This window comes from Schistocerca piceifrons, chromosome X (assembly GCF_021461385.2).
Source record: "Schistocerca piceifrons isolate TAMUIC-IGC-003096 chromosome X, iqSchPice1.1, whole genome shotgun sequence".
NCBI lineage: Eukaryota > Metazoa > Arthropoda > Insecta > Orthoptera > Acrididae > Schistocerca > Schistocerca piceifrons.
The window spans coordinates 222,875,004-222,898,083 of NC_060149.1; the positions used below are offsets into that span (position 1 = coordinate 222,875,004).

At 37.6% G+C, this 23,080-nt stretch overlaps 1 protein-coding gene across 1 annotated transcript in view; it reads right to left on the minus strand.

Annotated features, from left to right (window-relative positions):
* Positions 1-23,080, minus strand: part of LOC124721711 (metalloendopeptidase OMA1, mitochondrial-like) — a 130,909-nt gene that overhangs the window by 90,363 nt on the left and 17,466 nt on the right. The window contains exon 2 of the mRNA XM_047246796.1: positions 9,997-10,785. Coding sequence (XP_047102752.1) covers positions 9,997-10,423 — 427 coding nt within the window. The 5' untranslated portion in view covers positions 10,424-10,785. The remainder of the gene's footprint in view (positions 1-9,996; positions 10,786-23,080) is intronic.

Consider the following 23,080-nt stretch of genomic DNA (forward strand, 5'->3'; position numbering starts at 1 on the left):
GGACCTCTCCTGAGTATTTCACTAGTGGCTTTTCATGTGAAGGCCCCTAGTTTCCAAGAAAATCGATGTGAAAGTTTTACGCATACTTCCTCCACCCTTAACGTTAGTCATGTTTTGACTCAGTGAGTGTAGTGCAATAGCTAAGATTCATGGTTACCACATTGGTGGTATGTGTTTAAACCCTGCTTGCATGTTTTGCCCACTTATTTCATTGTACAAAATATCATTAAAAATATATGTCAAGCAAAATTACTGAAAAATAGTCATTTTTTGCTGAGGTAATTTGATTAATAAATCAATCATTACAGCAAACTTTTGCCAATGTGTATTAGGTTTGTGGTTCACATTTAAAATTCTCAATGTTTGGACAGCTCCCAAGAGTTTTCAACAATATACGAAGTATTAGCAGCTGTGGAAGGATCCCAGATACAAACGAAAGTACTCACTCCTCATTTTGACCTTGATTATGTAGCTGATACTAATCAAGCCTGCTACCAGCCTGGTCAACTTTCATGCAGTAACATTAGGTCATGTCAACTAAGAGAATATGCAAAAAAAAAAGAAATGCCTAAAGTAGAGTTTAAAACATTCAGGGTATGGCAGATAAAAACTTAATAGTCAACGAATTTTCAAATGAAAATGTGGTAGATATTCTATGTTTAAGTGAACATTGGTGTAAAGAAGATGAGCTTGGATACAAAGTATTGGACGATTACACACTACTTAGTTGCTATTGCAGAAATCTGCACTTAAGTGGTGGGGTATCAATATATGCAAAAACACCTCTTGCACCAAACTGTGGCAGGATAGATCTCAATACCCTTTGTGATGAAATGCATTTTGAAATATCAGGTCTAGTAACTGAGAGCTAATGGTAGTAGAAGTAGTAGTAGTGTACAGGTCACCTAGTGGTGACCTCCATATCTTTCTGCAGAAACTTGAGGAGCTCTTAATGTACATATGTATACTGAAATGGAAAAAATACACTCCTGGAAATGGAAAAAAGAACACATTGACACCAGTGTGTCAGACCCACCATACTTGCTCCGGACACTGCGAGAGGGCTGTACAAGCAATGATCAGACGCACGGCACAGCGGACACACCAGGAACCGCGGTGTTGGCCGTCGAATGGCGCTAGCTGCGCAGCATTTGTGCACCGCCGCCGTCAGTGTCAGCCAGTTTGCCGCGGCATACGGAGCTCCATCGCAGTCTTTAACACTGGTAGCATGCCGCGACAGCGTGGACGTGAACCGTATGTGCAGCTGACGGACTTTGAGCGAGGGCGTATAGTGGGCATGCGGGAGGCCGGGTGGACGTACCGCCGAATTGCTCAACACGTGGGGCGTGAGGTCTCCACAGTACATCGATGTTGTCGCCAGTGGTCGGCGAAAGGTGCACGTGCCCGTCGACTTGGGACCGGACCGCAGCGACGCACAGATGCACGCCAAGACCATAGGATCCTACGCAGTGCCGTAGGGGACCGCACCGCCACTTCCCAGTAAATTAGAGACACTGTTGCTCCTGGGGTATCGGCGAGGACCATTCGCAACCGTCTCCATGAAGCTGGGCTACGGTCCCGCACACCGTTAGGCCGTCTTCCGCTCACGCCCCAACATCGTGCAGCCCGCCTCCAGTGGTGTTGCGACAGGCGTGAATGGAGGGACGAATGGAGACGTGTCGTCTTCAGCGATGAGAGTCGCTTCTGCCTTGGTGCCAATGTTGGTCGTATGCGTGTTTGGCGCCGTGCAGGTGAGCGCCACAATCAGGACTGCATACGACCGAGGCACAAAGGGCCAACACCCGGCATCATGGTGTGGGGAGCGATCTCCTACACTGGCCGTACACCACTGGTGATCATCGAGGGGACACTGAATAGTGCACGGTACATCCAAACCGTCATCGAACCCATCGTTCTACCATTCCTAGACCGGCAAGGGAACTTGCTGTTCCAACAGGACAATGCACGTCCGCATGTATCCCATGCCACCCAACGTGCTCTAGAAGGTGTAAGTCAACTACCCTGGCCAGCAAGATCTCCGGATCTGTCCCCCATTGAGCATGTTTGGGACTGGATGAAGCGTCGTCTCACGCTGTCTGCACGTCCAGCACGAACGCTGGTCCAACTGAGGCGCCAGGTGGAAATGGCATCGCAAGCCGTTCCACAGGACTACATCCAGCATCTCTACGATCGTCTTCATGGGAGAATAGCAGCCTGCATTGCTGCGAAAGGTGGATATACACTGTACTAGTGCCGACATTGTGCATGCTCTGTTGCCTGTGTCTATGTGCCTGTGGTTCTGTCAGTGTAATCATGTGATGTATCTGACCCCAGGAATGTGTCAATAAAGTTTCCCCTTCCTGGGACAATGAATTCACGGTGTTCTTATTTCAATTTCCAGGAGTGTACAATATTGTCATTGGAGGGGATATCAATTCAAGTTTTGATTATGTTAACTGCAAACCTACCAGAGGCTCATCCTATCTAGACAACATATTTACAAATATTAAGAGAACTTGTATGTCCACTGATGTAATTAGTTTCCCTTTCTCAGACCATGATGCAGTATATCTTAGTCTTAATAATTTAACTCCAGACTGCACCAAACCAGAATCTAAAATTCTGATTACTAGACCAGTGAGCAGAGATAGAATGGATAGGTTTAGATATGCCCTCACTTATTTCAGTTGGGACACATGTTTTATTAGGCTTCAACACTGTTCAGCTGATATTGTTTTCACCAAGTTTTTCTCCATATTTTTAAGTATATTTGAAAATAAGATCCCTCTGAAAAAAATTTACAGTGATATTAGTAGTAATTACAAGAAAAGGAAAACGAAGGAATGGTACACTCCACAGTTAGGACAACTGAAAAATACTGTTATGCTGTATCCTAGTCTGTACAAAACCAGTATATCAGAACTGGATAAAGAACTGTATGCTAAAGCTAAATACACGTATAGGAAGGCAATAAATGAAGCAAAGAAACTGCATAACATAGTAAACATTGAAAAATCTAACATTAAATGCAAAAAGGCCTGGAGTGTAATAAACTCCATTGTACACACTTAACACAAAGAGGAAATCAACATTACCCCAGAAGAATTTAATAAATATTGCATTCAGTCCAATGAGGAAATTAGTAGCTCAATAAACAAACTCCCTGAAAATGCACTTGGTATTATGGACAGCTGCTTTGAAAAGCTTCCCCGAAGCACTTCACTTTCACAGAAGTGAGCCCAAATAATATCCTAAAAAAATTTCAAACCTCCAGTTACTGTTGATTACTATGATATGTCATGTAGTTTGTTGTAAGATGTTATTGATTGTGTGATTTATCATTTCACTTTTTGTATTAACAAATGCATAGTTGAAAATAAGTTCTCCGACATACTAATAATTTCTAGAGTTGTGCCCATATATAAAAAAGGTGAAAAGAACTGTCCCACTAGTTACGGACCTATATCCATAACACCAGTTTTTTCAAAAATTTTAGAAACAATTATGTATGAGCAAGTTAGTGTCTACTTGGGTAAACTAAATATAATTAGTGATAAACAGTTTGGATTTAGGAAAGATAAATCCACAATGGGTGCAATGGACTTCCTCGTAAAATTAGTCCTAGATGTGTTCTAGGCTAGGGACTATGTCCAGGCTAAATTTTGTGACCTGAGCAGAGCCTTTGACTGTGTAGAGCATGACACTGTGCTGAATAAGCTACTTTTACTATGGTTTTGATGACAACAGCATAAATATGTTCAGATCTTTTCTAGAGAACCATCAACAAGTTGTGTGCATTGGTAGGGAGAAATCAAATCTGGTTAATGTTAGGTAGGGAGTGCCTCAAGGGTCAGTGCTTGGACCTTCACTGTTTATACTAATGATCAATGACCTGCCCTTATTCATAAATTCTCACACAATATTGTATGCTGATGACACAACTTTTCTACATAAAAGCTCTGATCTAGGTACACTGAAACACTGACCGAAAATACCCTTGCTCAGTCTTCATTATGGTTCAAAGCTAATGGCTTCTTACTAAATGAAAACAAAACCCAGACACTTTACTTTAGCCTCAAAGAGATTCCTAACTACCAAGGATTAGAAACTGTTAAATTTTTAGGTGTTACTATTGACAATAAATTGACATAGGAACCACACATTAAAAATATATTGGTTAGGTTTTCAAGAGTTATTTATCTAATTAGAAATTTAAAAAGACATGTTCCCAATGACTATGTGGATCAGCATATTTTGCCTTCTTCCAAAGCATCATCTCTTATGGAATCTTGCGGTTGGGTAGTAGCTGTCATGTAAATGACATTTTACTTTTACAGAAGAAAGTAATAAGAACAATAATGGATTCTGATAAAACAGAACATTGTAAACCTCTGTTTATTAAATTGCAGTGTCTTTCAGTAGTAAACTTATTCATCTACAATGTTTTACTGTACATTAGAAACAATGTCTCTAACTTTGTGTTGAGAAGTGATATTCATAGCCATAATACTAGAAACAGAACATCTGCAGACGTGCCATATAATAGATTATCAAAATCGCAGAACTCCTACCTAGTTCTTGGACTAAGGATGTTTAATAGACGAAGTGCTGACTTTAAAGAACTGCCTGTAAATATTTTTATGGCTAAATTATATAAGCTACTAGTGAACAATCCGTTTTACATCACTGATGAATTATTTGAAGATGAAAATACTGTATTCTAATGTGTACCTATTTTATGTAAACCAATTTACATCAATATAGTAGTTTACGTAGAAATATATGTTCTTGACTTTGTCTATTGCTGTAATCAGCCAAATGACAATAAAATTATTATTATTATTATTATTATTATTATTATTATTATTATTATTATCATCGACACATAATAGATCCCTTGTGGAATAATGGGTGAAAACCGATTTGAGCTTAGTCATCCCATACAGTATAGTATAGCTTCATCAGGAAAGATATGCCCTTACCTTTTCTTATGTATGCAAAAACCACTTAGGAAATTTAGTCAGATTGTTCAACTGAAAGTTGACGAATTGACTCATAAATTAAAAGATTATGGAAGTTCATTAAAATGCAGCACAAAGAGTTTTTAAAAACTTTCATTCTTCCATACGTGGGACAAGAAATATTTGTTTCCTTACTGATTGGTGGGGAATGTAGATTGATCAGACATTTTACGATAAATCTTTGTACATGAAAGAAAAGCATGCAACTGTGCCATAAAAATTATCCCAGCCAAACATACTCCTTTTTGCACACCTGTGATATTTATTTCTACATGCAAGTTAAAATTTTTGTGACAAAATTCAAAATGCACCTGAATTTCCATTTCAAGGGAAGATGCCATAAAAATAAATTCTTTAATTCTACACCAAGGTAGTGCACATGCTTTCACAGAAATACTCAAATAAGAGTGGTCCACATCAAAGTTGATCAGAAAGAACAATCTTTCTGTATTTAAATGAAATGTGATTTCTGAAAAATCCATGTGACTCAAAGCAGTAGCTTTCATCAAATGTGTGTGGTGCTCTACACATTTCTTCTACATCAAATACGGCCCGGAATTATGTTCTAGCATTCTAGTATAGCAAGGGATGCAATCGACACCAAGCAAGATTACCCTGTAATCTTTTCTGTAACAAATTGCATACACATCAAAAAATGTTTGCTGACTGATTTATTAATGAAATTTATATGGCAAAAGACTATTTTTCAATTAACCTACACATTATTTAATGACATATTGTTCAACAGAAAACAAAAGCACACAAGTGGGATTTGAACACGTACTGCCAGCGTGGCACCCATGAAATTTAGATGTTGCACTATGGTCACCTGGTTAAAAAAACACGAAAGTTACAAAACTTCAACATCAATTTTCTCACACGAAGAGCCCCTGACCAGGTACTCCAGGCAGGTGTCTCTACAACATACTTACGATTCATTAAAATCTAAAATTAACGTATCTGATTCTACCCCTATAAGTGCTTTAACAGTTTTTTTGAACATAGCGAAGATTTATACTCTTCCAGTGTCTGATCAGTGTCTCTTCAAACATCAGTCCATTAAACAAATTATTTTTAAGGAAAGTTAACTTTTAGAAGAAAAATGATACTTCATTCTGCAATGATAAAACTTACTAGCAAAATAAAACTGTGATTCAGACTGGGATTTGAACCCTATTCACTATTTCCATGGTGACAAATGTTCTGCCAACTGTGTCATCAGAAAAAATTCAAAGCCTGTATCCAAGTTTCTGTTTGTCACTGCTTCTCCTCTACTTTTCCTGATTCTCTACCTTTCTCAAATAGCAGTTCTGGCAGAAAGGGCACTGCAGAAAATTTTCTACTTCCAGAAATTTTGATAATATTCTGGATTGTTAACTATGAAACTACCTGACAGTTTAATTTCTCGAAATATTCTTATCCCTGACTTTCAATCTTAATAACACATCACTTGTGTCAGTCCATCGCACTGGAACTTATCTCCAAATGAAAAATCATTTCACTATGCTCTCACCAATGATAGTCATAGAAGAAACCACACTCAATTAGACCTCTGGAAGAGAAACTGCAACAAACAGCCAGCGTTTTTTAATGTAACACTCACTCGACTACTGAACAAGGATTGAATTACCTTCAATTTAGCAACTGAATTTCATTATGTGGCACAATTAAACTTGCAAACTGTATATATCCATTAAAAATGATGTGTATATATCTAGCACAAAACTAATTATCTTTTATTATTGTGTTTTAAAACTTGGTGTGCTGCTGTAATGTCTCGTGCACAATTAGCGATACAAAAGATCAAACATCAGGAAATAATCATTCTCTTTCATGTATATATGATAAGTGGATATGAGCAAACAGAATTTGATTTTATTTGATTCTCATTCACAAATCCTCATGTGATTTTGTTTGTTGGTCTTTTGGTGGAACTTGGAAATAACTTCACATACTCTGTTCCGGTGACATCCTTGGTGCGAACAGCACACAGTGCATGCATTTTCACAATATGTTATTTTTAAACACAAGCTACCTTTGTTTTTAAATTTAATATGCATCAGAGATAGGGCAGTTAGAACAGAAAATAAAGTAGCCAGTTCAAAAATATAGATGTCACATGTGCTTGTGGGATCCAAGAGATCCACAGCACAAAGTGTAGAACAAACAAAACTTTCAAAAAGACTGGCAGGAAATGTATGTTGTAGAACTCAGCATTTCAAAAAGGCGAGGTATAGAAAAAGATAAATTACTTGTTTCCTTCAGCTGGGAGCATAATTATGAGTGCAGAGCTCTGGAGTATTAGAAATCCAAAACCAAAATTAAGAATAGTGAAAGACACTGAATTGGGACACAAGTGCTTGCCTCCGTTCTTCAGTTGATGATGTTCTTTGATAGTTGTGATCTGCTTTGCAACTATCCCCTCACATTCTGGAATAAGGATAAGTAAGGATGATGTTGCAATTCAGTGAGAAGTGCAGTACCCCCAACTGTTCCAAGTTTGCATAAAAATTTGGATTCTTTTCCTACGGAATTCTGTTTGCTGATTACCAACAGCACTCTTGTCAAACAAAATAACACTATTTGAATCTCACAGTTTTGTATTGGAACTATGACCACTCTTGCAACCAATGAAACCTATGTGCTGATGATTTTAGCACCAAAGAAGTGATAATACAGTGTTCAAAGCTCTGCACTGTGAGCATAACTTCGTCAGTGATGAGATACTTTGTTTCAAAAGGTTTATGCTTGAAACTGACTCACAACAGAGCACACATACGCCAATTTGCATCAATTAAAGAGTATTCCCTCAGGCAGAAACAATAGCTACACGCAAATGAACAGTATTTGGTTACATTTTGTGTGTATTCACAGGTACTGGCTCATTTTTGCTGGTTTTTAATCTTTCAGTAAATCATAAAGCTTACCTCAGTGTAAATAGCCCAGATTAAATTCCCTCAAAGTGATAAATACTTTTGTTATTGAACAAGAGTTGCATATTGATGGAGGGGTTAGAGGAGAATTTAATGTTAAAACAGAAGACTATGGCTATCAAAGGTTCTTGCAGAATCCAAGAGATCCACAGCACACATTGCACTGGTAGGGAATTTCCAAAGCACTCAAAGTTGCATCTGGAGATGTGAGGAAAAAAATAAATTCAATGTTTGCTTCTTTCTCATGGGAATGGAGTAAAGAGGGCATAAATAAGGAAATGGGTTCAATGAGGAATTGTACTGAAAGAACTGTCATAACTGTCTCCAGAGGCTAGGAAGCTAAGAACAGGTTCTTCAGCTGATATTACTCACCAACAGCATACATCATATGAAATAATCCTATGTAAATATTACAGTTCACAATTATGAGTAACACAAACATGGCACTAAATGAAATTCCAGGGCCAGTTCCATTGGTGGGAAATGAAAAAGTAGCAATATTAAGAGTTTGCATCCTTTGACACTTGCTCTCTCCTATCCTCTTTCATTTTCTCCAATGAAAACATCTGTTTACAGATACAAACAAACGGTAGTAAACAGTCAGTTTTTATGTGAATATCTGTTTACTTGTGTTTACTCTCATTTGCGCTGGTGTAAATGACACTTGTGATTAGAGAATATAGTCCATTTGGCGACATACTGCACACGACAGATGAAGTAAAGTTCGTATGGTTGCTTCATTGATCTGCTATGACCAACCATACAACACAATTTTGTTTACATTTCTATGGTTATATCTCAGTTTTGCCACAGTTCTAAAAGCTGGAAACAGAACTGCTAGGAACCAGAGATTTTCTTTTGCCGAATAGACTACAGCAATGAACTAGGATGGACTGAAGTCGATTACTCATAGTAAAATTTTTAGTGTGATAAAGGGAATTTGTAGAACTGTGAATTGCAGACATCATAATTAACCTGAATAGGAGATTCAATTTAGAAAAAAAGCAACATAACTGGCCATAGTTGTACTTAAACCCAACAGGAGTTGAACCAGTGCCCCTGCCAACTGTTGAATCATCACGTCATATCCAAGACCACCTGTCAGAACACCAGGCAACCACCCAAAGGCCAATTCCATTATGCTTTCTGAAGATAAGGCATAAGATTCAAAACGTCTCATCCAAAGTCATGAAATAATAATGCTACAATGCAAGAATACCAAAAAATGTACAACTTCCTCCACTTCCATTATTCTTTTAGTGTACAAAATTTTCACTGAGGTCTTAATTCCATACAGTACTGTTACTGCAAACAATTCATCCATTATTGAGAAAGCTCTCCTCCTCCTCCTCCCTAAAGGAAAACCCTGATGATCCTTTCTCCTATCAGCATCACTAACTTTCCTGAAGTGCCGAACGCCACAACTATCAGTCAATTTTCTATACATACTCACACCTCTCCTTCAGATCGCTTCTGACCAATCTCCACATTCTGCAAACTTCATAACAAAGTTTCAGCAATTCAGTCAGTAACTTACTTAGTGTCACAATATTATATTATCACATTCTCTGTATTTATGATTACTTCCTTGACACAGAGCATTCCTCTCTATACCTCGCACCATATCCTTCCTATTCACACTCCTACTTATCCTGCCATCATCATCATCATCATCATCATCATCATCATCATCATCATCCTTGTACTTTCCCGAATTTATAACTTTAATAGTACTGATTCTACTGCTTTACCTGTTACTTGTAAACATCTTATGTGAATATATTTTTAATCAACAAATGAAACAAACACATATTTATGATCCTGAAGGGAAAATTTTCCCCTAAGGTTCTGATAACTTTCTCTGTCATTATACAATAAATACACATTTATGTTTAATAGATTCTTGAATTCTACCTGCTTCAATAATCTATTTCCAAATAACACTGACAGATATCTGATGCTGAATGTACCATGAAAGTTTCTCAAAAATCTTACTTTATCATCATAAGTAATAATGTAATATTTTCTTTTGAAGTACTTACCAAGAAGGAGGTATCTATGGCTTCGAAATGCTTCTAACATGAACAGTCTTTTATCAGCAGGTAATTTCTTCCACCACATACGTAATGAGCGGCCAAACAAAATAGCCGCAAATTTAGACAGGGGCCTCAAAAATAACAACAGCGCTGGAGGCAACGCACACTTTGGAGATGATGTATGTAAATATCGGTTCCCTGCATTGTTCACAGAGAAATGTACAAATGTTTGTCTTTGAGGCCTCACTTGTGGACATATAACACCACCATTCCTCAGAATTGGGTAATACTGTCTGATATAATGCTGACTACTATTATACTTTCTGTAATAGCATTGCCATGACACATTTCCCAGTCTATTATGTGGAACTAGGCTGTGGCATGGGTACATTGATTTTATCAGAGACTTAAAACTTACAGCTAATATTTCCATTTTACAATATACCTGCCAAAACAAAGTTTATTCATTGAGCATTTAAAATTTATGTCACTGAAAGACACCAATGCACAACCATAATATCTGTGCAAGTAAGGAATAACAACTCATCCAAAGACAACTGTGTACATACACACAAAAGGTGGTTGACAAGAAACGAGTCAGCCAAAGGCCACAAAGTACATCACTAGCAGGAATCCCAAACACTTATAACGCATCATTAAGCCTGCTGCACTGCTTATCTTCAAAGCAAGCATTAGAACTCTTCGCCTGAAGAAAATCCTAATAAATGTCAACCATGTAGGAGATGTTCTTTTTAACTCCAACTCATGAGCGGCTTCTTCATTCATTTCTTGCAACTGCAACAAAAGAATACCAAATGTGAGACCAGTAAGTAAATGTGAGCTAAAGACGAGAAAAAAAGACAATATACATTTAAAAAAATCTGAGTAAATTTAGTCTCACTTTTTGGACATCCTAGTGATGCAATCAGCTGTCATGCAAATATTAATTCATTTTTTCATAATTTTCTCCACATTTGGCAGAGATAATGTGTTGGGTTCATAGCCAACAACATTCAACAGGACTTTGCCTTTATGAGTACTATATCTTTGCAATCTTTACATTCATCTTAGGACATTTTTGTGGTGTTTGTGAGGTTGGTTTGGAATATTGGTCTAAAGAAACGCCTTGTATGTTCATATGGGTGTGACCTAACTATCAAATTTGTTTACCTCTTTTTCTATACATGACTGTAATGGCTGTACTGAGAGCATTTCAAAATCAGGTACCAAACTTCACATGTGAATACACTGTCACTTTCATCCACATGACACACTCAGTAATGGCTTAAAAAGTGATACTAAATTTGGAACAAAGAAATTTTATAAATAATAAATAAAACGTAGGTGGAAAAATATTGCATTTTTTATAAATTTATGGCTGCGGTGCCCACTAAGAAGAAGAAGAAGAAGAAGAAGAAGAAGAAGAGGAAGTAGTAGTACAATGCAAGGGAAGTCTGGCTGTGAATTTTCCTCCCCTCTTTACAAGAGCAAGGTTAAATTTTGGATAGTGGAGGTTATTTTTTATTTCAAGTTTTATACGACAACACTAATATTATCTTCCAACTGTGGTTGATGCTTCATGATAAACTTCATAAGAGCTAAAAGTATTGTGATGCTACTGTTAGTTTGCCACGTTTTTCAAACAGTTGCCTATATAACGGATGAAGACGAACACCAGATATTATCCTCACAGCATGTTTTTGTGTAATGTATAATTTTTTACTAATTCTGGGATTGCATCCAAAAATTTTTCACGTGTCAGTGGACCGAGTATGCCAACTAAGCCAAGTTTCTAATACTTTCATCAGCACATTCAGCAATAAGACACAGAAGAAAATTTTTAACTTTCCTTGTAAGAATGTTGTGAGTGGTCAACATATGTACACAGAATATAACCAACTTCAGCAACAGGAAAGAAAGGAGACGGGAACAAGTAAAGGCATAAATGCAGGCCATTTAAACTGAAACATGATGAGGACATGCAACAAATGTCAAACTGATATAAAGTCTACTAAATGCTTGGGTACACAAATGATTAGCATTTCAGCACAACTGTACACAGCAGAGAAGAGTAAAGCCATCTACATTTTGTATATAAGGAACTATTACGTAGTGGGCTTCTCATTCAAAAATCCCATTTGAACATTAAATGTTTGTGAGAAGGTTGTGTGATGCCTCATGTAAGAAGGAGAAACATTTAATAGCATGTGTCGGAATTTGACAGTAGCAGGTCATGAGCTTTCAAGACTGTGGCTTGTTGCTTCGCGATATTGTTGCTCACATTGGCTGGGATTCCATGACTGTCAGGCAAATACAGAATCAATGAGGTTAAGAGGGCCATATTCAACGCCACACAAAATTTCAACATCTCTGTGCATTGAAGTTCTGAGAAGTCAGGCATAATATCACTCAGCTATGCAGGATTATACAGTCACATTATGTACTTTCAGTCAAGAAATGCACTTGTTTCCAACAATACCAGTATGCAGATGGACAATGCAACAATATCTGGAGCACCATGGAGACATGTGGATATTACGCTATGGATATGCTTATTTTGTCTCAATGGAAGCATGCATAATATGCCTGAATGACAGTTGACATACTTGCACTTTGGTTTAGCACACAAGGAGCATAACATGCTTTCAAAAGCGTTTTTCAACATTCTTCCACATGACATTTCTATTTTAAATGGTCTTGTACCCAGATACTTAGCACTTTAGTTTCAGTAACTGATTTCAGTAATGTGTTGTAAAGATATGGTACTGTATCAAATTCTTGTACAAGTGGAGAAGAATGGAAATTCATTAAGACAGTTTTTTCTTTTAAATTTTTTTGGAAGGTGACTATCAAAAGCTGTTGAGTAATGTATAAAATGCATGTTTGACCATCAGCTGCTTTTATTTTAAACCCAAATATCAACCGGTTTCAGTCCCAGACCATCTCCTCAGATTTGGGTTAAAACAGTTTAATCCACAACGTCACATCTGTCATTACTTAAATAATGGCCATTTCTCATGTGCAGAGCATGTCATGAATTTCAGTATACAACACAGGACTTTTAGATGCAAACATACTAATATCAAGCATAAACAGAGCAGTACTGAAGAAAAGATCAGAAGTATAATTATAACAACTGTACAAAATATTTTGTACAATTGTAATACTTATACTTCTGATCTTCTCTTCAGTACTGCTCTGTTCATGCTTGTTATTAGTATGCCTGCTTCTAAAAGTCCTGTGTAGTATACTGGAATTCATGACATGCTCTACAGATGAGACACGACCATTATTTAAGTAATGACAGATGTGATTGGCTTAAACTGTCTTAATCCTAATCCATGAAGATGGTCTGTAACTGAAACCAGTCAATGTTTGAGGTTAAAATAAAAGCAGCTCATTGTCAAACATGCATTTTATACAGTTTTTTCCCTTTATTTATTATTCTTATATTTTCGAAACAAGCTAGCAACTAGGGACAATGAAGTATCCATTCACATTTTCATAGAGATTTTGTCAGCATCTATTATTAAAATGCTGGTGTCATCAACAAATAAGATTTATTTTTTCACTTCAATAAAGCCATTTAAATCATCAGCGTAAAAGAGGAACAATAGAGGTCTTACGACAGAGCCTGGTGGCACTCAAGTTTTTATTGATGATTTACTGGATAGATGTGTTGTTATTGTTGATGTAAAGACATTTTCCTCTTAAAACCACCATTTGCTGCCTGTCTTCTAGATAAGATCTTATCCATTGATTTGGGATCCCCCTGACATCTTTTTCGGCTAATCTGTGAATAAGGAAGTCATGGTCAACTATGTCAAACACTTTTGAGAGACCTAGAAAAATGCCAGCAGCATTGTCTGTCATTCAGTGCTTTAAAAAGAGCTTCTAAATGAACGACTGAAACAACTCACTAACGGTTGGCAACAATGACAAAGGTTTCTACATTCTTAATGGAAAGTAAACAAATTTACTTTTATAATAATTTTTCAATTTTATAAGGGGGACTATGCTCCAGACTGAACGCTGAAAGGCATAATCAGTCTTAAATGATGATGATGATGAATAATATTTGCTTCTCTGGATGTTCTGGAAAACAACTGCAGATACACCAGACCAATAACAACAAAATAAATGGAAATCGTGCTTTACTTTAACTTTGTACAGTTTTGCAATGGCTTCATATTAGCAAAGTTGGTAAATTTTAGACAAAATCTTTATTAGCTGTAACTCCGTAACTAACCATTTGCGTACCTGTGTTCATAAGAACTTTTTTCTTTAGTTTTACTTGTAGAATAACATATTAAAATATTTGTGTATCTTCATGAATTACCCTGAATACATTAGTAGTTTCATTACATAATCGCAGAACTTTTTAAATACATAATCTGACAGACCATTATGCCCACATGATTATTTGTTTTTGAGTGACATTATTTGCTTCATCTCTATCTCTGTGACTGCTTGAAGGAACACAGACTTAAGGCTAGCATTTAAATAATGTGGTAGGCACACAGATCTGTCTTCATACTGATTTTGGATTAACTGATTTGCTATATTAATAAAATACACAAACCTATCAGCTACCTCTTTTGGATCTGAAAGTCTGTTATTCTCAATTTGCAAGGAGATGTTCTTTGATGATGACCATTCTGTACCAGTTTCTGCTCTAATAACCTTCAAGACAGCTTTTGTTTTATTTTTTGCAGTTGAAATGTAGTTATTATTTTGTCACTTGCCTTCTTTTATCACCTTGTTGAATATTTGGATATATTTTTTCACATAATTTCTACTGTCTGGAGTAGTGTCATTGTGTGTGATGAAAGAGTGGAGTATTTTTTTTACATTTCTGCTGGAAACTATAATACCTTTTGTTATCCAACATTTGTTTTAACCACCTTCATCTTCTTTTTGTTCACTGGAAATCCTACATGAAAATAACGCAGATACACATTGTAGAAACTGTTGAATATGCTACCTACTTCAGTTTTGATTCATTAAATTTATTAAGCATTGTCACTATGACGACATGATCACTAATCCCCATCTCTACACTGATGCTGTCAATAGGATCAGATGTGTTTGTAGCTATACGGTCTAAAATATTTCGATTTTATGTGGGTTGTTGAACTAAAGTTCTCAAGGCAGCATTCAGAAAATCTCTTCAGAACTACTTCACAAAACTGTCTGTATACAACATCTGCACTGAATCCCAAGACATCCCCGTCTATACTCATTAGGGAAAAGTCGCCTACAACTAATACTAGGAAATCAGAGTAGTCCTGTGCTGTTCAACAGACACAATATTTTTATAAGTTGCAACGAACATAGCATAGCTGGTTATTTGGGCAGGTATTACATTGGATGTCTTAAGACTGGTGCCTGTGCCCTACATTTATGATTTCCATTAGTTTACCTTTCAACAAGATAATGCAAGACTGCCAGTGCTGTCCTGACCTACCACATCAAAGAGTGTGTTCCATCCATTGCCCTGGTCAGCATGTTCTCCAGATATATCATCCACTGAAAAAGTTTGGTTATGGGATGCTAGGTGACTGACGTGTCACCACTCACCAGCCACTAAGATTGATGAGCTCCGGTACAGAGTTGAAGCAGCATGGAATTATGTACCCGCATCTGTCACCCAATACCCAGCCTGGTTACAGCTGTTGTTGCAGTCACAAGTGGCTGCTCTGTGTACTTATTTTCACACCTTGTTTACTTCAAAGTTACTTACAAATTTAATCACGTATTCCTCCCACTATGCTATATACTCACAATAAGTAGAATTCCATCATTCCCACCATTCATTAGCCCTACTGGTTACAGCAGTGGTGTGAGATGGTAAGGAGAGGAGACAAAAGAAGAAATGATAGGAAAGGGAGTAGTACGGAACAAGCAGGTAGGACAAGGAGAGGGACATAACAGGCACTACACAAAGGAACCAGTTCAGTTCTATTCAATGATGGGACCCACATGCTAGAGGACCTGGCCTTGTGGAAATTATGAAAAACCACTAAGTAGCAATGAAGACATCTCTTGGAGAAGTCTAGGAAGTTCTGGTCTTACGTTAAATCAGTAAGTGGCTCGAAACAGCATATCCAGACACTACGGGATGATGATGGCATTGACACAGAGGATGACACGCGTAAAGCTGAAATACTAAACACCTTTTTCCAAAGCTGTTTCACAGAGGAAGACCGCACTGCAGTTCCTTCTCTAAATCCTCGCACAAACGAAAAAATGGCTGACATAGAAATAAGTGTCCAAGGAATAGAAAAGCAACTGGAATCACTCAATAGAGGAAAGTCCACTGGACCTGACGGGATACCAATTCAATTCTACACAGAGTACGCAAAAGAACTTGCCCCCCTTCTAACAGCCGTGTACCGCAAGTCTCTAGAGGAACGGAGGGTTCCAAATGATTGGAAAAGAGCACAGATAGTCCCAGTCTTCAAGAAGGGTCGTCGAGCAGATGCGCAAAACTATAGACCTATATCTCTTACGTCGATCTCTTATAGAATTTTAGAACATGTTTTTTGCTCGAGTATCATGTCATTTCTGGAAACCCAGAATCTACTATGTAGGAATCAACATGGATTCCGGAAACAGCGATCGTGTGAGACCCAACTTGCCTTATTTGTTCATGAGACCCAGAAAATATTGGATACAGGCTCCCAGGTAGATGCTATTTTTCTTGACTTCCGGAAGGCGTTCGATACAGTTCCGCACTGTCGCCTGATAAACAAAGTAAGAGCCTACGGAATATCAGACCAGCTGTGTGGCTGGATTGAAGAGTTTTTAGCAAACAGAACACAGCATGTTGTTATCAATGGAGAGACGTCTACAGACGTTAAAGTAACCTCTGGCGTGCCACAGGGGAGTGTTATGGGACCATTGCTTTTCACAATATATATAAATGACTTAGTAGATAGTGTCGGAAGTTCCATGCGGCTTTTCGCGGATGATGCTGTAGTATACAGAGAAGTTGCAGCATTAGAAAATTGTAGCAAAATGCAGGAAGATCTGCAGAGGATAGGCACTTGGTGCAGGGAGTGGCAACTGACCCTTAACATAGACAAATGTAATGTATTGCGATTACATAGAAAGAAGGATCCTTTATTGTATGATTATATGATAGCGGAACAAACACTGGTAGCAGTTACTTCTGTAAAATATCTGGGAGTATGCGTGCGGAACGATTTGAAGTGGAATGACCATATAAAATTAATTGTTGGTAAGGCGGGTACCAGGTTGAGATTCATTGGGAGAGTGCTTAGAAAATGTAGTCCATCAACAAAGGAGGTGGCTTACAAAACACTCGTTCGACCTATACTTGAGTATTGCTCATCAGTGTGGGATCTGTACCAGATCGGTCTGACGGAGGAGATAGAGAAGATCCAAAGAAGAGCGGAGCGTTTCATCACAGGGTTATTTGGTAACCGTGATAGTGTTACGGAGATGTTTAATAAACTTATACCTCCCGAGGAGATCACGAATGTAAGATTAGAGAGATTAGAGCGCGCACGGAGGCTTTCAGACAGTCGTTCTTCCCGCGAACCATACGCGACTGGAACAGGAAAGGGAGGTAATGACAGTGGCACGTAAAGTGCCCTCCGCCACACACCGTTGGGTGGCTTGCGGAGTATCAATGTAGATGTAGATGTAGATGTGAGTGTGTAATAAAAATATCCCGATTCCCACCTCTACATGCAGTCAAAGCCTGACCATGTATCCATCCTAAGTAATTATGTGCAGTATAGGTTTCTACTGGCCATTACATCTGCAACACTCTTCATTTTTAAAGGGTAGCTATGAAAATGCAAATAAGGGGATTACAGACACGGGGAGCTAGTTATTTACAGAAAGCCAAAGTGTGGGTTGGTTGCAGTGTGGCAAGTGCTCTTTCAGTCTGACACACCCACTATTCACAATTACATTCATACATTCAAATTTTTTCAACAGCTGCACAATTGTCATATCACACACCACAAAAAGGATGTGGTATTTTTCATTGTGATGTGTTAGTACACACATTACAAGCAGCCAGTAGTACACTGTCGAGTTCTTCAGTGTAGTGCAGTAGTGGAAGACGTGTTGATTCTTCAGAATAATTCTTTTCAAGTTCAGCAGTCTCCTCTGATGAAACTGTAAAGTGTCAATGGAAGCTGCAGTTGTTCCATCACATTTCCACTTCACTATAAAATTAGAACAACAGTTTGGATAAGTACAGGAGTGTTGCAGTGCATAGCACCAGCCAACCTGTTGTTGTGGAAATAGAATGACAAAGTCTCTGAGGACCCATGGAAAAGACCATTCTTCTTCTCCCACACTGACCTCCTGTGACTACATGTGTTATTCCTTTCCAGTGGTTTCTACACATCACATTACCCAACAGAATGACTTTTTTACCTTGCTTCTGCAACAGGATATGGATGTGTTAAATGTTGTGAATAATGTATTTTTTGGATGCATGCAATGAACTTTCTGAATAGCTATTAACAATCAAAGTAAATGGCAAGATACAAACTTTTCAAATGCATATTTATTTGTAAACATGGAATTTGTGAACACACATTCTTATCAGTTGCTCCATTATTTCATTTGGGTGCACCATAGGCAATGTGGCCAAGGATGTTAGCACAGTCAAAAGCCATAACCTAAATGAACATGTAGTTCTGATTTCTGATCCACATAACTGACAGTTCCTATACATGCTGTAATAAAATAACTTGCACACAAAACCTGAGAATGAGAGTGCTTAAAATGGGTTTGTAGATATCTGTTATTCCAGATTTTAGAGTGTTTACCAGAGTTTTCAGCACGTTGCATGAAACAGGTATTCTCCTAAGTCTCCATTTTTCTTCTGAAAGTATAGTTCAACAACCTGTGCAGAAACAGCAACACACTGTTGAAATGGCAAAGCATAGTCCTACTACCAGCACACCACGACTTTCTGCACATATCAGTATCCCAGAAAACATGTATGCCAAACATTAAATTCTTAATACCCATTACACATACAGTGTGTCCACAATCTTCACACTGGTGACGATGCCACATTACTTAAATTTTGTCACTGGTTAAGTGACGGTCATCATTTGCTTCCATTAGCGCTATTCACTGATGAAACCATGTTAACACGGAATGGAACCAACAACACAACTAAGTAAGCACCAATAGTCGCAGGAAAATCCACATGCTACAGTGGAAACCAATTTCCAAGTTTGTTTTTCAATCAACTTTTAGTGCAGTATGATCAGTAACATGTTGATAGGTTCATTCATTTTAGAAGATTAAATTAAGGGGCAGCATTACTTGTAATTTTTGGAATTTTTTTTTGCTGAACACCTTCAGTACATTACTTTGACCACACAAACTGCAATGCATTTCTAGCATAATAAAACCTCTTAACGTTTTACCACACACGAGAAGGAACATCTCAACTGCATTTATCCACATTGTTGGATCTGTTGTAGTAGCACACTTAACTGGCCAGACCTTACATCATTAGATTTCTGTTTATGGGGTTGGATGAAGTCTGAGGTATACAAACAAAAGGTGAATACATTAAATGAAGTGCTTGGTTGCAACATGGACACTTCTGTCACCATTAGGGAATGTGTAGAGGCACTCAGACAAGCAACACAACACATTCTCTCAAGAGAGCATATATGCATTTGAACTTGAAGGTAGGATATCTGAACATTTATTGTGAACTGAACAGCAGCTGTTATCCGAGATGTATGATAATGCTTAGAGACGAATATGTTAAAAACATGTATTTTTCAATTGATACTTGTAAAATACACATTGCATATGAGTACATATGACAAAAACCATTCAGAATAGGGCATATGTCCATATGAAGGTTTTTGCTTCAAGGGATCATTCATGTCATATCCCCGTATATTGATCATTCCTTTGTCTAATCGCTGTATATTGACCATTCCTCCTGGGACACCCTGTAGATGTAGACAATTATATTATCATCATCCATTAATATCAGCTCCATTTTGATGAAGTATGCAACTCATAGTACGCATGGTTTCAACAAATGGAAGAAATATTGTCATGTAGCCACTGAAGCCTTGTACTGAATTTTAGAGAAGGTTCAGCAATGAAAGACAAAACTTAATTTTGAAAGCAGGTTTACTACATGAACACAAAACAAAGCACAAAAAGATCTTACTGCTTCTTGAACAGTGAGCGTGATTTCAAATTTTGTATGATCATTAAAACATTCTTCTAATACTAAGTAAGTAGAATTTTAATACATGAAACTGTTAATGTCAGCAAGAATTCAGAAATGAATCTGGGACCTGCACACTGCCAGATTCCAGCTCCAAGAGTTACACAGCACTGAACAATTCACCCACTGCAGCATTATTCCCCCTCCTGGGAAACAATGGCCTGACTTTCAAATGCTTTTCAGAATCACCTACAGAATTATGGTTCTGGATTCTGTCAAATATAATCGCTACAGCAATGTGATAGCATCCTAGTGTTCTAACATTTTCACACCATTATCATAACATCTATGGCAGCCCATTCATCCAGGCTTATCAGTCAGAAAGTAGGTCTTCTGGAACTTTACATCAGAAGTTCTCATTATCAGTTTGTGGCTTAGGACTGTAACAGGACACCATTCTACTTCTGTCTTCTTCAAGTCATAAATGACATCTAACAAGCAGTGCAGAGGAATCCTTTAAGACTGTTCTCACGGCCCATCTTCCAACAGTGTGCAAAAAAATTCATAAGAAGTCACCTCATCAGTAGCTTTTTGACTGTTATTTGGCATTATAACACTCCTGGTCATTAAAGTGTGTGTCTAAGATCTATATGTTTATCATCAGCCTTGTTTACTCAGTTCTGGTGATAATTTGTTAGATGTAACCATCCTGAATATCTTCAGGTCAAGATGAGAACATACAATCAATTGCAATTTCTGCCAAAACCTTAGAAAATGTTCCTAGTGGCTATTTGTCAGTGGATGGTAGGCAGCTTTCATGCCAGAGGCAATACTGCAAAATGAAATTCCCTGTTTTTATGAAATACAACATTTTTATCACTTATCCTTTATTGCAATTTGTCTTATTACAATTTTTATTTCCAGACACAGTCACATTAATATTTTCAGATTACTAATTTTGAGTGTAACACGTGGTCATTTTCAGAGCAATGTGTCCTTTGGCAGAATCAAAACTAGTAATCTAAAAATGTAAATTTAATTTTACCTGAAAATAAAACTATTTTTAAGGAATCACCTCTTACACTACTTTTGACTGAAACAGTTTTATATTACATGATTACAAATGGTTCTCAGTACTTCACTTCTGTAAGAAACTTGGTGATTCATACTGCTTGGGCAATCCATACAGCATTTGCAATAGCATAACAAGTAAGATAGTTAAGTAGTACGCATGTGAAAGCATGCACAACTAGTATGTTTCATGCATAGAAATGACACTTTACAGTGCCCTACCTCAGGGTCTATTGGTGATGAAAAGATAAGGTCAAGTGTTTTGAATATCCCTTGCACTAGGGACCATTTGTATACCCAACTGCAGGATTGTCTTAGTGTCACTATCCAACAGAACAGGGTCGAAGTACGAATATTACATACTTCCTCCTGTTTAAGCAAATGGAGCAAATCAATCGGTTCTTTTTGCATTTGGTATGGTCTACTGTGGGCTTGATGGGACTTATGGAGGCACCATTAGTTCAAGGGCGGTCCCTCGGAAAACCCCACAAAAAGATTTTTTTTCTACATTTTCACCATCATCAGTGGACCAAAACTCAGCTGAGGCTCTAAGATGACTATACAAAGCAAATAGCTGAAATTTTTACCATATATTCCTCAGATCCCACTCTTTAATAACCTTGAAAATTTTCTTGATAGCTTTATCAGTTTCCAGTTTCCAAGTTGCACTACTTCTACATGTACAATCCACTATGAGGCAAAATCTAAATAATAGATAACTTGCTAAAATTTTAACAGTATATTTTCTAGGCATTTATCTACAAGAGCCATCTCCCTGTCTTTAAAAATCTTTATCAATTATCAAGAAATGGCCCAAAAACTTGTTTTCTGAGTACAAAAACCCTGCCACAGATTCAGAGACAGTTACACACAGCAAATCACTAATTTTTACAATGTATTCCCGAGATTTTGATCTCTAACAACCATGAAAATTTTCTTAATATCTTTATCTTTTTCCAAGATCAGGTGTTCGAAGTTACCCTACTTGTACACACAAAATATGCACATAAAATCCAGTGCGAGGCGAAAATGGAGTTTATAAAGTGATGTGGCAAAGAGAAATGTGCTGTAAAGTGTTCCGTTAGCATCTGGGAATCCCATGTTGTAGTAGTGAAGCACATACCAAACTTTTTTGGACATAAAATCCAATCTGAGGTGAAAAATTAGTTTTGCATTATTTCAGTTTCACATAAGTAAATTATTTAAACTTTACTGACCAATACATTTCTTTTCATATGAGTTACATGCCTTCCTGCAGCAGGGTAATGAAGGGAACCAGCAGAAAATGCACACTAAAATGTGAATATCTTCCTATTTATTTAAAAGAATACCTGCAAAATGGGTTAGCAGCTACCTTATTCTACCTGCTTCAGCACCTTTAAAAATTTTCTCAAGAATTTTGGTGTGCAAACATTGGTTGGTTGGTTTAAAGGTGGGAGAAGGGACCAAACTATGAGGTCATGGGTCCCTTGTTCCTAATAAAACAATGCCACAAGTGTGAGAATAAAACGGACGAAACATATAATACAAAACGGAAAGAAAGGAAAAGCCACAAGAACGAAGGGAAGGCAACGAACACTAAAAGGAACAAAAGAGGAAAAGAAAACAGAGACGCTAGAAACAGAAGAGAGTAAAACATGAAAGCAGATTACAGTGGCTGTCCAACCACGAGAATAAAAAGGGAAAGCCAGCCACTTGGCAACACATTAAAACCTCCACCCTAAAAGCACTAGGGTGGAGGACACAGAGGGACAAAGGACATGTGCTAAAAACTACATAGAAGTATAAAACCCGCTCTCACGGATAAAACTTAAAACTAAA